Source organism: Thunnus thynnus, chromosome 11 (assembly GCF_963924715.1).
Source record: "Thunnus thynnus chromosome 11, fThuThy2.1, whole genome shotgun sequence".
Lineage (NCBI taxonomy): Eukaryota > Metazoa > Chordata > Actinopteri > Scombriformes > Scombridae > Thunnus > Thunnus thynnus.
The window spans coordinates 30,891,496-30,907,175 of record NC_089527.1 but is presented as its reverse complement, the minus strand read 5'-3'; the positions used below and the strand labels follow the sequence as shown (position 1 = coordinate 30,907,175).

Genomic DNA, 15,680 nt, shown 5'->3' with positions numbered 1-15,680 from the left:
AGATGCTACAATCTCAAAAAAATTCTAACCACTTTTACATAAACATTTTAAACTATCTATTTCCTCCTACAAGGTCAAAAACAGACAGCAGAATTATGTTTTAAACATTATCTTTAAATGAGAGACAAAAAGTGATTCTGTTATTTCATTGTACATTACGATATGATGCCAAACATCTGACTTCTGGCTTTTTCCTTTAAACAGCGCTGTCAAACTGGAGTATAACTTTTAAACAGAGATCTAAAGATAGAGAAGAATCTTAACAGTTTCACTCATTTTAAAATGTGTGTTTTGATCAGTCTTGACCACACATTCCAAATTCAGCAGCACTAGAAATTGTAGTGACAATAGCAGCTGTCACAGTGGTAGTAGTAGTGACATTAGCAGTAATATATTACTAATACTGAGAGATTAACAGTAAGATAGTACCAGTTCTGGTTTTTCAATCTTAACAGCAACGTTTGTTGTGATTTAGTGTGTTTGATCAATTATTACTGAAGCCAGATTGATCCAGTTCCATTATTTCTCTTAGCAGATCAGTATACTTTGCAATCGATCCAACAAATGAATCAGCACTATGTTACACTCTGTTAAGCCATACAGGACCGTTTAGAATAATCTCCTAAATCCATAGTTTAAGACAGTACTGTTTAGTTTTAGGTGTGTGTTGCCCTCTGATACCTCTCAGCTTTATTCCAGCGGCTCTGCCCACTGTGCTCAGGTAGCTGCTTATCTCTCTGTCACTACGCTTTTCACAAGAATAGATCTTTTGCTGTGACAGGAGCTGTGTGTGTATGTGTAAAGTGACAGCATACTGTAGGCAAGTAAAAAAAGCCCTGGAGCTAGTGCTGCCAGTGCTGCTGGGATGTAGGTTGCACTTGGAGGAGCTCTCATGCATTCATGCAGTTACTGACATTTTGTTGTTGAATAATCACTGCGAAACCATTGATGACTCTCGATTAAAATCAAACCTCACCTGTGTATATGCTAGGAGTCTTTGGATACACATTTATAAATATTAAAATATTGGCCTTTTTTTGTTATAATGGGAGACTTAAACAGCAGATGTGACAATACTGTACCTTTGACTTGAATGATGGAAAGCAAGATGTAGCAGATGCCTCATTAAATTCATGGGAGATCTGCCAATTCAGTATTTGATTTTTTAGCAAACTGCTGCATGTTAAATGGAAGAAACCGTGTCACATAATAATGGATGTGCAGTGATTGTGAACTACAGTATGTATTTTTTCTCCATGAAAATTGATTGGCCTAAATGAGAAGTACCAGCATACTTCATCAGAAGTGCTTGTCGATTGGTTGAACAGCTTGGGAAACCCCCTTCCCCCCACTCCTTTCCAACGTCTGAATTGCAGGGGCTGTGTTTGACAAGTTTTGTAACTTTCCAAAATAGATAATCCGACATTCCATATTTGAACTTCTGTCTCAAACTCTCTTTCATTCTTCACACAATTATTTGGTTCACTTTTCACATTAACAGCTGAATGCAACACTATGAAAGCCTTCCAGGAGAGACTGCCTGTGTGCTGTTATGCCTGTATTTTATTATGAGATTATCTGACTGAGCCGTCCAGTGTGGTCGTTTAGAACAGCTATAAAAACTGTTGCCTTCTGACGTGGTCAGACAACATGTTGTATGAACTTGTTCTATTCTAGCATGATCCAGCCCTTAACCAGAAGTTGTTAATAGGCCCTGCAAAAGAAATGATTTTAACAGTTTCTTATTAAGGAACATGGTTGTAGTTAATAAAGAAACCAGATGATAACAAAATAACAACCTACTGTCTTTTCACAGAATATTATGTCCAGTGTATTATTCAGGACACAAGGACACATTATGCATCTAATCTTGTGTAGTCACACCATGTTGGAGAACTCATCCATATTCATATTTTGGGAAGAACCAGTACACAAACATCTTAGCTTGTGAGTCTTTTTGTGAGTGCAATCTTGAGTCTCAAATTTGTTTTTTTTTGTCCCCTTTAGCAACCTGCGGTTCTTGATGATAGCGCTTGCCTATGCAGTCCCCACAGGAGTGATTGCTGGCTGGGCAGGAGTCCTCGACATGGTCCTTACACCAGCCAAAGTCAGCCAGGTAGGCAGCACGCACACACACACACACACACACACACACATAACTTTTAATCTTGTTAATGTAAGGAAGCATATCAGTAAACCAAGGCCACAATGCTGAATATAGTGACTATGGGTGAGTTTCTTTTTCTGTGCCAAAAAATGTTTTTCTAGGAGACCACTTCAAACACCTTTCAAATCAAAAAAGGCACAATCCTTGGTCAGCACTGCTATTTTGACTGGCTTTTGTGAAAATGTGCAGACTTGGTCACCACTTATTTTGCCCAACACATTTCATCTTGGTTACTTTTTTTTGGTCGATAATTTGCAATCAAGTATGAATAGAGGCTCGTCTCGTATTTCTGCATGAAAATAAACCAACACAAGTAGCTCACCAATCCATTTTCCAGCTTTGATTTTCCCATTTTGAAAACCTTGAAAAGCTCAACTGTTCTAACAATTTGCAAGACTTCTCACAGAGGTAGCCCACTCTCTGAACAATGGGATAAATAGCTGGTAAGCTTTCTCTTCAGTCTCATGGTTGCATTTTGAAACATCTAAAGCAATTCCAATTTCCCACTGACTTAGCTCCATGACCTGGATGACTGAAAACCAACACCTGAAACACTTCTCAGAAACTCCCTATACCTGCAGGGAGGGAAGTATGTTATTGTGCAGATGATGTTCTTTAACATCAATGCACAGAAAGCATTAACTGTGTTTAAAGCAGATCTGAAATAGTGGTGAGGTGTAATTAACTCCAAAGCTAGTCTACCGACAATAGAACATTATAGCCATTTCAGTGCAGAAGGCCTCCAGACAGCTGAATCCTTCTGCACTAGTTTATTAACCTCCTCTTGTACTCTTGTGAATACACTTACAAGTAAAAAAGAACTGCCCCTCATCAGCTAAAAACAGACAGTCATATTTCTTATTTCTAAGAACCGACAAGTAAGAAGAAAATTATCATTCACCTGGGCTCTTTTCTCTCGCTTTTCTCTTTTCCACTTATTGAACCTAATCAGAGGTTTCGTCCATCTTTTGTGAAGGGGCCAGTCAATTGCAGTTCAACATTTGCATGTCTGCTCATCATCTTCAATCTTACGCAGACAAAAGAGGAAGACAAGTTGGGTGGAGCTGTCAGTGCGACACAGGTTAGAGAGAGAGAGCTCCATATAGTTTACATCTTACAGCTCCCGACACAGCGGTGTGTCAGAAGACAAAGGAAGGATGTTTTCAAGGTTATCATCAGACAGGTGCTGCTGCAGAGGAGATCACACACAGGAGAGCAGAGAATGAGACACTTCTCATCACACTTCTATCTTTATATGTCTGTCAAGAGGTAGCAGATAGCATACCAAATTGTTATTAGATTTCATTTGTTCTCAAAAGATTGTTCTCTCTCTTCCGCATGTCTTTTATCTATGCTAGTTAAGAAGATAGCAGCGAGGTGAGGTATGTTACAGGATATCCCCTGAGTACAAAACTTCGAGGTTAAAAAATGTATGAAAAAGTATGGCGATGCATCTAAACATGGTGAGGAGTAGGAGTACTAATGCAACTGAAGATTTTTGAAATTTTTACTTTGTTCTTCAGAGGTAGAGATGTTTGTTCTTAAAGTCAGGTTGAACTGAGGAAAAGCAAATACTGCATCTCCTTTTCCTTTTTTTTTTTTTTTTGCATAGCTCACTATGCATCCACAGATCCAAATCGTGGCTTCAACTCATCCTGCTTTCCTATTTGCTGTTAGCTTTGTTGATTCTGTTAGATCCAAAAACAGCGCGGAAAGATGGTTGTGAAATGAGCATTTCATACAAGCACAAGATGTGACATATGTAGACTGTTTTCCTCCGTCTGTCCTTAAAGTCCGATGCTTTCTGCAATGTGAAAACAATTTTCCATTTCTCTGTTTCCTTGCTCTTTTATTATCCTTCTCTCATCACTTTAAAATGTTACTGAGTCTTACTGTATCTCTGGTAATTTAAAATATGCAGCAAGTGCCTGAGGCCAAGGTACATTGATAGCAAGAGAGCAATTTCATACTTTCTATTAATTTCCTCATGCTTTCCAATAATGTGTTCATTTTTGTGCAGATGGATGGTTACAAGCAGGTGTATAAACAAACAGATGTGTCTACCTTGGTAGTCCTTTCTTTTGCTGATAATTGGTACATTGTACTGCTGCCAGTGCCAGTCTGTGTGTGTAGTGCAACTCCTGATAGAAAGAGCAGGGTTAGGTATATACAGTATGCAGAGCAGATCCTGCTCCAAACAGGCAGAATGCAAGTGTACTCATTTTGCGCCTAAGTGCACCACTTACATCGTATTGCATTCCCTTCATTTGTGCTCACAGACCACATCGGGATCTGATGTAATGCCCTCCACCTACATGCCAACTTGGTTTATTTTCATTGTCCCTCCCAGTTGCAGGTTTCTCCCCACTTTTGTAGGTCTCTCTCTTTCTCTCCCTTTCCTGTCCATCTCTTTTCCCTCTCACAGCGATAGGTCTAGTGCTGCACGCATTCCATATAATGACCTCTGTATTGCAGATGTCACATGTTGTTGTTGTCAGTTCTCTGAAGGGCTCATAGTTGACAACTTTGTTATACATTTGCTTCATGCAGTCATTTATCCATATCCTTATCCTTTGTCTGTTTCCTCTTTTTCTACCCTCCCTCGATCTTTGTCAGCATTTTTCTGTCAGCTGTTTGTTCAGGGTTCTTCCCAAAAAAATATAGATGTTTCTGTCATCTGTTTTCTCAGCTAGCCATGCAGTCTGATTGAAAGATGACCGTGGCTGCTGTGAGGTAGCGGGAGCAGTTGTCATCAGATGAGACAAGATTGAGAGAGAAGATTGGATTGGAAACAAACTTGTGCCCAGTCCACAGGAGAGGGTCCTAAACTATTGTAGTAGAAAAACTTTCTACTTTATATCATGATGTCAAAAGAAACATGTCCTACAGATGATAAAAAGCCAGCACCAAGCCAGCTGTCTGGTAAGCAGGTGTCATACTGAGAGGAGTTTACCAGAAATGCACCTGGGGTGTTTAACTTGCAAGGATTAATTCAGTAAATGACAGATAGAGGGGCAGAGACATGTAGGGGTCCACTGGCTGGCAAATGGCACAGCAGGAGGTGATATGGTGATCCGACGGAAGCTAGCTTAGGAGACAGCAGGGTTTAGGTGATGCTGAAACTGTATGAGGGTAACTACATATTGGGCTTTTATAAGGTACATGGGCATATAGTTCCAAGTAGTTTCCATGTTTGTGGCTTTGTAAAGTCAGTGCTGTATGAACATAGATGGAATTTCAGCAAACCTTAAAACACACACAGACTGTGTGTGTGAAACATTTATATGGCATCTGTAACATCACCCACAGGATTCTGAAGCATCACTTTGAAGCCTGGAGTTGGGTTTAACTCTTGCCTCTGTCTTGTAAACGCCTGGAAAATGCATATTTAGGAAAAAGGGTGGATCCTGGATGAAACTGTGGTGATTGTTAAAACCTAATGCTGCATCTCAGACTGCTTCCTCAGCCCTAGCTCTTGTTTTGGAGTGACATTTGATTTTGAGCGCAAGTGAACTCTACATAAAGAGAGCCAAGGGTAGTATAGGACACAGATGCAAACACCTTTGGAGTCACATTGAAGTGCTTTCATGTTGAAGCCTGATTGGGAAACTGGAGATCACCCACCCCATACACACACACACACACACACACACACACACACACACACACACACACACACACACACACAAAGCCAGGCTCCTGCAGCTTCCCTGGGTAGGAAGAAGGGGTGGGTGAAAAAAATCGATTCACATAAGTGTGGTGATTCAGCTCTAGTTGTGCAGGTATCACACTGCTCAGCCTCCCTGGGAAAGAGCATGCCAGGGTGTTGGAAAGGAGGCTACAGTCAAACATAAGATTCAGGAGGAGCCATGTGCAATTAATCTTGACTGTGGAACAGTGGACAAGCTTATTCTAGCTAAGATACGGAAGGGGTTTTATTGGTTGCCCATCCAAGCTATGTGTGCTCTGTGGATGTGATGGATATGCCTGTAACCATGTCCCTTTCGGGGCTACTCTGGGAATATGGTGTACGTGGGTCATTGCTACAAGTCATCTAATCCTTACATAACAGAGGCTTCTTACCCTTTTGATAAATCTGTTTTTGATTTTCATGTAAAGAAATAGTCAGCCCCTCCAAGTCTGAGGCCATGGTTCCTCAGGGTTGGGAGTGAATTGCTGCCCCAAGTGAAGGAATTCAAGTATCTCAGTCTTGTTCATTAGTGAGGATAAAATAAAGTGTTCAGTTGACAGGTGGGTTGGGGTGGCATCAACAGTAATGCAAGCATTGTACTGGACCATTGTGGTGAAGAGGGGGCTGAACCTGAAGGCTGCTCTGAGCCAGCCACAGATAAGTGCCAGAAAATGGATGGTGTGGGTATTGTCTTCAGGAGTGCATCTTTACTTTTTGCAGATCATTTAGTTTTATTGGCGTCAAGGGCACATTGGGCAATTCATAGCTGAGTTGTTCTGATCAGAAACAGCACCTACAAGTCTAAAGGCATGGCACTCTGCTTGGTGGATTTCTCCCTTTTGGAAGTTGGGAATGAGTTGCAACCCCACATGAATGACTTCACTACCCCCGAGTTTGAGCGCTTCCCAGTGATCATGTAGCAGCCATTAGAAGAACTGCCTCTCAAGGCATTTCCATGCTGACTTCAACCCTGAGACACAGTGGTTGCTGCTTGAAAAAGAAATAAAAACTGCAGAATTGGGCAGTTTGTATACTTCTTTGACAGAAGCACGTCTCAGTGGTTTTTCGTTGCTATCCTTGTTTCAGTTTTATACCTGAGATTATGTATTCTCAAATGCAGTCAGTCTGTTTTTCTTGCAGTTACAAAATCTTACAGCCTGCTCTCCAGTGTGTTTTATATTAGGTAGAAAGTACAAGTTCAGGTCAGACGAGGACAAGAACCATTCAAACACAGGAGAATGGTGAAAGTTTAAGTGGACAGACTAAGGCTAAGGTGTGGTATTCTTGGATTGGATCTGACTTGGAATTGGAATAGTATATAATCTTGTAAAAGCAATGCACTCCTGTTGCTTAATGCCTGCTGTGTGAGCTCTGTAAGGGAAATGTGTGAGAGCTGCAAAGGAGGATTGAGCATTGAGCTTAGCATCACCATAATGAATAAGACTCAGGAAACAGGTGCCTTACTGTGCTCATCAGTCATACGTAATTGTTCCCTTAATGGAAAGTAGCCATTTAGAATTCACAGAAGAAGAAGGCTGGTCCAATGTGTCCCACTTCTTTTAGTTTGATTAGTCTTCTTTTATTCCCTTACAGATTCTCTTGTGAAGTTCTGAGGCACTGTATAACTGTATAACAGAATGCATGCTCTGCCTTCAGATACAGTAGAACACTTCCTTACTATTAAAGATTGTTTTGTGGATTTTCTGGGATTACATGAAGTGAATTTGTGCAGGAATACCATTTCAAACTAAAGCTAAGGATAAGGTCTTTGATTATTGGCTTAAAATGGCTTATAACGAGAGCTGAAGAGAGAGAATTAAGAAAACAAACACATTAACGTGTCAAGAGCCTGGAGTCCTGGCTTTCCTTACCCTAACACCAGCTTATTGACACAATCGCTATATAGCAGACATGATTAAGCTTCAAATCTGGCTTTTTTTAGGGTTCCAAGGCACTAAGAATACTGCGGTTAATTAACTCTCCACCCGCACATGAAACATAGTCATTTGCATCTCAGAACTGAAATGGCTTGGCAAGCAATTTGTGTTTAGCTTCCTAAATTGGTGTGCAAACTGATGTGACATTATACGCCTTAGAAACCTTTGCATTGGTGCTGCAATGTCTACATAGATAATAAGCAGCAGTTATAGGTGGCATGGGGCTTCGTGGGCGTTTTAAAATGTTTGTGAATCAAATATTTTGATGTCTCTATGACAACAGTAGCACAGATCTTCATCGTTTACCGGGGGGTTGTGGTTCATCTCACCATGCTGCCTCAGGTTATGCAAACAAGAGATGGGTGCCTTTCAATAAGCTTTTAGCATCGCATAAAGGGTGGCCCACACAGAACAGGAGGAGGAGGAGTGTAATTTAGATCAAATATAATGACATTTTGGCATTCATCACTTACTAAGCCAGAATACATTTTACATTTAATAATCTTGATAGTCCACTTTTCTTCATTATAGACTTTCTTGACAGGTCAATGCAGAGTATGATTAAGCAAAAAGCACCACATCCTACTTTAGATTCTGCACCGTTTCTGTCGCATCTTCCATCTGGTTGGATTTGGTTGAATGTGAGTTATTGCCTCAGGGAGATTGATGGGAACCAAACACCTTATTTGGCACTCGGAGACGTTCTTGCCTGGGTGCCCCACGCTGATTGGTTTTGTGTGTGTGTGTGTGTGCATGCACATGTGCTACACTTTACCTCATTGATTCTGCTGCAGTCCTCTGCCCAAAATGTCCTTTCTTCTGACTTTAAGGCCATGTGTATGCGTTGGCCTACATCAGTGTATATAAGAAGGGACAACAATCTTGCCCACACACATACACACACACACACACACAGCTGTTTTTATTTCCTTCAACAGCATTGCTGCCTTGTAATTTACCAGACAGTGACTGACAGACATTTGCAGACTTAAGACGCTTAGTGCCTGCTCTCTGTCTAGCTCTGTGCTCACAGTCACGGCCTGCATGTTGAACACCGAATAACTTTCTCTTCTCTTCTCTTCTCTTCTCCTCTCCTCTCCTCTCCTCTCCTCTCCTCTCCTCTCCTGTCCTCTCCTCCCCTCTCCTCTCCTCTCCTCTCCTCTCCTCTCCTCTCCTCTCCTCTCCTCTCCTGTCCTCTCCTCTCCTGTCCTCTCCTCTCCTCTCCTGTCCTCTCCTCTCCTCTCCTCTCATCTCCTCTCCTGTCCTCTCCTCTCTTCTCCTCCCCTCTCCTCTCTTCTCCTCTCCTCTCCTCTCCTCTCTTCTCCTCTCCTCTCCTCTCCTCTCCTCTCCTCTAACACACAGGTGGATGCAGGGTGGATTGGTTTCTGGTCGACCGTTGGCGGATGTGTGTTCGGAGTGGCAATGGCCAGGTAAGCCGTACCTCACTTTTTTTAAATATGGGACTATCTCATCCTGTGACCACTGAATATGGCTTTAAGGTGAACTTTAAGAACGTAAAGTGAACACGAATGCAATGCTGTCCATGCCTAATTCTAGATCTCTGAATTGCTGCCCACCTCTCTGATTTTCTCAGCGTTTAACTGAAAACGAAATGGCAATTCAGTCTGATTATCTGACTAATACCTCTCAGTTCAGTGAAAACTTGATGGACCCGGTGAGGCATCAAATTAGAAAATAAGCATTTACTATAACCCCGCATTTACATTTACAGACCTTCCTTGCAGCTGAATCTGCTGACATTTTCCACATGTAATCCTTGAAGCAGTGTTGTCTCCAAGACGGTCAGACAAGTTGCACACACAATGACCTCAGTCAGCTTGGGAAAAGCAGTGAAAAGTGCTTATATCATTTCACAACTTTAAAGAACTATGTGCTACAGCAAATGTGTAATACATATAGAGCAAAGGGGGGCTTCCTCAGTGTCAAATCATGGCTAGACTAAAGGTTTTTTAAGGGGGCAATGCATGGAACTCTAAAACACTTTGAGTGAAAAGTTGAATCTTTGAAAAATATACTTGAATATCAGAATATCTTAGTATTTGGTATGTTGCCCTTTTGTTTTAATGACAGCATGCATTCGAGCTGGCGTGGACTCCACAAGTGTGTGCATTGCAAAACCTGATGAGCCATGTTATACCAGCATGATTTGACTATGTTCCAAAGAGCTTTTTGTGATGTCACAGAATACTAATACTTTCTCAGTCTTCAAATGCCCCCATAAATGTTCGGTGGGGTTGACATCAGGTGACTGTGGAGGAAAGTTCATGACAGGTTGGTCTCCTTTGGTCTTAAAGTAGTTCTTGCAGTGCTTTGAGGTATGTTTTGGGGTCATTATCCTGCTGTAGTATGAATCCTTCTTCACAAAGATGCAAACCAGAGAGTACAACGTGTCTCTGAAGAATGGAGTGGTACTTCTCCATGGTCAGGGTGTAGTCCATTCAGTGCAGGTGTTCATCTCCAGAGTAGGCAAAACACCCCCAGACTTCCTGCCACCATGTTTGACTGTGGGTTTGATACACTGCGGTATCATTCTCTGTCCTGTTTGTCTCCTTACTGAGATTGATCTCAAACTTGGATTCATCAGTAAACATGACTTTTTTTTCCAGTCACCCACTGTGAAATGCTGGTATTTCTTAGTTTGGCCTTGTTTCTCCTCTTGAGAAGTGGTCTAGAAAATGCTACTCGTCCTCTGAGACCATTACAAGACAGCCTTTTTTTTTCTGACAGTACTTTTACTGATTGGAGTCTTGCGTTCTTTATTCAGCAAATTCTCTATCTGTGATGAAGTTGCTTTTCTATCTCTCAGGGAACTAAGCTTGATGTATTGATCTTGTGATGGTGTGGTCACTTTTGGTCTGCCTGATCGTGCCTTGAATACAACCGATCCAGTTTCTGCAAAGAGTTTTAGAGCTCCATGCACTGCCCCCCTTAGAAACCTTTAGTCTAGCCATGATTTGAAGCTGAGAAAGCCCCTCTTTACTTAGATTAACAATTTGACTTCTGACACTTTCACTTAGTTCTGATCCCAAGTTTCCCACTATCACAATGCTACTTAGTAAGCAATGATCTGCTGGAAAATTGAGTCACAGACATATTTATAACAGGTGAACACTGGCTGCAAGTTGAATTACTTGAATGAGCCTCTGATGAATAGATCAAATCCACCTGAATGTCATCCGAACGCATGCCTCTGAGGAAGGGATACAACTCAAGGAAATCTGACCTTTTGTACAAAGGAGTTAAGTTGGTCAATGCCACAATTTTGCTTAAATTCACAACTTTAATACTAAAAGGAAGGTTGACACGCTCTTAAAACCATCTGTTGCAGAAGAAATACAATTCTAGCATCACATAACACAGAGGATGTCCTTTAACCCGTAAAACGTACAAATAATCAATTTGTGTTCTGTGTGATAGCCTTGCCTCTGCCTCTGCAACCCGACAAACGAGATTAGAAACTAGGAGCTTTGAATTTTCCTCCTGGGAGACTAGCTCTGGTCACTTTGTAGTCACACATTCAGTACTTCAGTCTATCCACCTGACGCTCGGCAAGCTGTGCTGTTTATAACATTATTAATATCTAATAAATCTTATTTAAAGAACAGCGGAGGGTTGAGTTGAGGTAAAGGGGGTGGTTTCTCCCTTGCTCCCCTTATCTCATCTACTTTCTTTTAATATATGATCTGAATGCAGCAACACTGTGATAGAGTGAGGGGAATGCTAATGCAACCGTCACTTCGCCATCCATTGATGGATAGGGAGCCACACCGTGAAGACAAAGTGTGGAGTCTGCAAAAGCAAGGGATTCATTCCTGCTCTGACGGATATATGTTTATCGCAGGCGGAGGCCCAATCAGCACTTCCAGGCAGGCCCAGTGTTTTCTTAAAGTTGTAATCAGGGAAATGAGCCCATAACTCCCACTGTTAATCAATGAAGCTGTTTGCAGCACGAGATGAAAGTGTATGTAAACAGAGCTGTTGAATTATTTGTGTTGATTACAGAGACTCTGAGTCACTGGAGGGATTGATTAGTCTTTCTTTGTTGCAACAGTTGATAGTTAAATAAAATTCAGCTTTGCCAACTGGTCACACTTCATTTGCTCTATGTGCAACTGTTGGAATGTGCTAAATATGGTGTTTGTGGACTTCTTTGGGGTTTTTTGGCCTTTATAATACCCATGCTCACTGTCCAGTTGACAGGAATGGTAGAAACAGTCATTTATTGCATCTAGTGCGTTTGCCAAAGTACACAAAAGTTACATTTATTGAATAGAGGCTTAATGTGTCATCCAGGGGGATTCAAACGCTAACAATATGAACTTTTCAAGCTTGATGATCTGCTGGCTGTCAGACTTCAACATTTGTCTCTTACACATCAAACTACACAGTTCAGGGTCATTTCCTACAGTTAAAATTAAGTTAACCGACATAATCTTTAGCATTCTCAGTCACTCTTTGGGAAGTGGTTTGCTAGCAACAGGGCCAGGACTCATATTTTGGTCTGCACCTGGAAGTGAATGGGTTTGCTCTCACCTGCCAATATAAACTGGAAGAAAACAATAAACAATACGAATGTTCCCTTAGTGAGATTTAGTGAGTCATCCTGAAATTAAATGGAAGTTGATACAGAAAGTGTTTGGAAAGTCACTTTTTTGCATTATTATATAATTATGAAAAAATTATCAAAACAAAAATCAGATTTGTACACCACAGGAAGCAGACATGCTCATCAGTTGTCTTAAGTTACTGGGGTGACGTCCGTTGGGGTGTGAGCCTCTATATGAAAACTTCCTGGGGTGTCCTAACTGGAAACCTGTTTTAGAACAGCAGATAGATACTTTAATAACTTCAATCTTTTCTGTCTTTCTTTTCCCTTTAAAATAAATTCTGCCACTTTCCTTCTCCGTCTTTATCCACTTGCTACAATATGGCATCATTAGAAACACTCCCAGGAAATCTTGTGCTAATGAACTGAGCAGTGAGCAATCTTTGTCCCTTGTCTCACCCACTAGCAGCCCTTAAGGCTGGAGATATACTTGCTTTTTAACCATGTGTTCGCGTAGACAAATGGCTGCGTCGTGAACGTAATTGTTCACATACTTGCCTATGTACGTCACGTATTACTGTGGGTTCCCACTAGAGGGCACACCAGAAAACTAAGAATATAAATTGAAAATCTGGATTTGCACGATGTAAAATCTGTCAAACAACAAAGAAGAAGAAGAAGCATGATGTAAAAAAATAAACATGGCAACACGTGAGGAGTTTACTTCTTTGTTAATTCAAGCATATTTGTCACTGTGCAGCGGCAATGACACATCATACAGATGTTCTACTGACCCCTGACCCTGTCACATCCCCATACTGCCCCTACACTGCCCCTACTGTTCATATGCGTACTTGGGGACGTGTTGTGTAAATTTCTGAGGACGTGCACAACCAAGGCTCCAAATGGACACAGGATACGCCAGACAGCCATCATGTGCACGCAAACGTGTTGTTAAAAGCAAGTATATCTCTAATGTTGAGATGTGACTTACTGCACACCTCTAGCCAGCACAGTACTGTGCCAATGCTGAGCATAGTTTGCCTCACGGGGCAGAAAACGGCCCCTTTCAGATGCTTTTTGTGCTGCAGGTGTTGGAGTTGCACATTTTCAATACTTCTGCAAAGCTAAATTTCTTAAGGGAATTAGCACTTGCCAAATAAACACTGGCTGCTTGCAAACATTTCATTGCCTGTGTCTTGCTGGAGGAAAGCTGAGTGGCAGGGAGCTCGATGCAGCAAGTTCAATTAGCAGTGGATGCTCCAAGGTGTGGCACCCATCATGGAAACATTTGACAAACAATCTGGCAGCTGTTTAATTGTGTGGCCCAGACAGAAGCTGATTGGATGACAGTGCCATGCTGCACATTTTTATTTTTTCACAGATTGAGGAGGCTGGATAGAATAACTAACAAGCATCCCTCATTATCTTCCCATTACAAACCCAGAGCAAAGAGGAGGGAGAGGGGGTCAGAGAGGAGGAGGTGACAGAAAACAGAACCAGGTTATTCTTCTTCACACCACAGAGGTCTGAGACAGACAATAGCCCAGGTTAATGAGATGAGATAGCGCAAACACAAATGAGTATCAGCTATCGCCTAATTTGTTTTGCCTGCAAACAGGGACAATCTGTGGCTGCATACTGGTCATCATATTATACTGTCTACATCTATTTAGTTATTTATTGCAGGTCCCTCACTAAAAACCTAGACAGGTCCAAATGATAATGTCATACTCGTGATGATATTTCATCATTCCCCGAAGGCACTGGGAGAGCAGAAAATGGAATCTGATTCTGTGTGACTTAAATGATGCTATCTTTATGCCCAATAAATCCTGTTAGAGGAGTGTAAAAGATAGGCTTTTAATTCTGACATTACCTCATGAGATGACATGACCCTCTTCAGTCACTAAGTGGAACAGAGCTCTGAATAACATTACTGGAGACGTACAAACCTTAACAGCAAAGTGTTTTTTACCGTCAATGAATCCAATGAAAAGACCAAAACCAATAAAGTCTGTCTTTTAATACTTTGTACTAAACTGTCTGCGGCAGTCAACCACAAGGCCACTGGTTTGGAAGTGTGTAAATCTTTACAAAAGCCTGTTTAAACAGCTGGATGCTGTAGTTTCGGTATAAGTTGCTCAAACAGGAGGAAATGTTTTGGGGGACTATGTTCAGATGTGGATTAATACTCATTTGGTGCACTTTTAGGCCTTTCATGACATTGTTGGATGTAAGAAAACTATGGAGTGTCACCTGCCTTATGCATTAAAAATATGAGAAGTCATAAGGATAGGATATTTGTATTACTATTGGTTGTCAAAATGGTGGTTTTCAAAATCAAAACTCTACTCAATTGCATTAGTTTAATTCAAAGTGTGTCGCACCTTACTTATCTTGCCAATCGGTGACCAGGCTCTTTATCAGTGGACTCAGCGACCATCAGAGATGGAGTATAGGAAATAAGCTACTTATGGCTTTTCTGCCTAGAGGATCAGATTGGAATTGATACAGGGGAGCAGGCTGTGATCCTCTCAGCAAAGAAATGAGGGTTAGGCTGGGTGCAAGCTAAGGATTTCCTCCCTTTCTGGCACCAGGAATGGTTGAAGGGTTGTGGATGAGAGCCAGTCAGTGGCAGATGGGTGATGCAGATTTGAGGGGGTGTAGCTGTGGGCAGAGAAATCAGACATCTCTGCGTAGTCGAAAGCGCTTGGCCCTCTGATTAGACTGCCTTTTCCAATGCAAACCAGCTTGTAACAGCAATACGAAAGCTTTAGATCTGTTTAACATAAAAAAACAGACAAAAACCATCATGTAATGCCCCTTAGCCCATTCTCTAACAGTGATCTCAATTCCAAAGGTAGAAATGCAGAATGTAACTGAACTGAACATGGAGGTAAAGTGTTGAGGCTGTGATGACAGCACTTGAAATCCCATTAATATCATCAAAAAAAGCTACCCCGGAACATTCTGAGTGGAGATGTTCTCATTATCTGTCCAAAGGATGATTTCCCCCCATCGCCTGGCCCTCAGCATCCTGACAGAACTTCACAACCTAGCTGAACTAATCAGCCATTTCCAACTCTTCTTCTTATTATTATTATTCTTGCTTAAAGTTCATTGTCAAGTTCAGCCCTCTTTTCTCAAGCATCTTGTCTGTGAGCAACAAAATAAAAGTCATTAGTGTTTGTCTTTGCTACAGGCGTCTGTAGCTTCATCTAATCTTTCACACTCATACATGTGCATACCCAGAGGAGTGAAAAGTAGTTAATGAACTATGAGGGTTTTGAAAGGGCTACAAAGAGAAACCACAAT

At 41.4% G+C, this 15,680-nt stretch overlaps 1 protein-coding gene across 1 annotated transcript in view; it reads left to right on the top strand.

The window, feature by feature from the left end:
- Positions 1–15,680, top strand: part of slc49a4 (solute carrier family 49 member 4) — a 54,752-nt gene that overhangs the window by 22,109 nt on the left and 16,963 nt on the right. The window contains exons 5-6 of the mRNA XM_067604445.1: positions 2,008–2,116; positions 9,158–9,225. Of these exons, the coding sequence (XP_067460546.1) occupies positions 2,008–2,116; positions 9,158–9,225 (177 nt within the window). The remainder of the gene's footprint in view (positions 1–2,007; positions 2,117–9,157; positions 9,226–15,680) is intronic.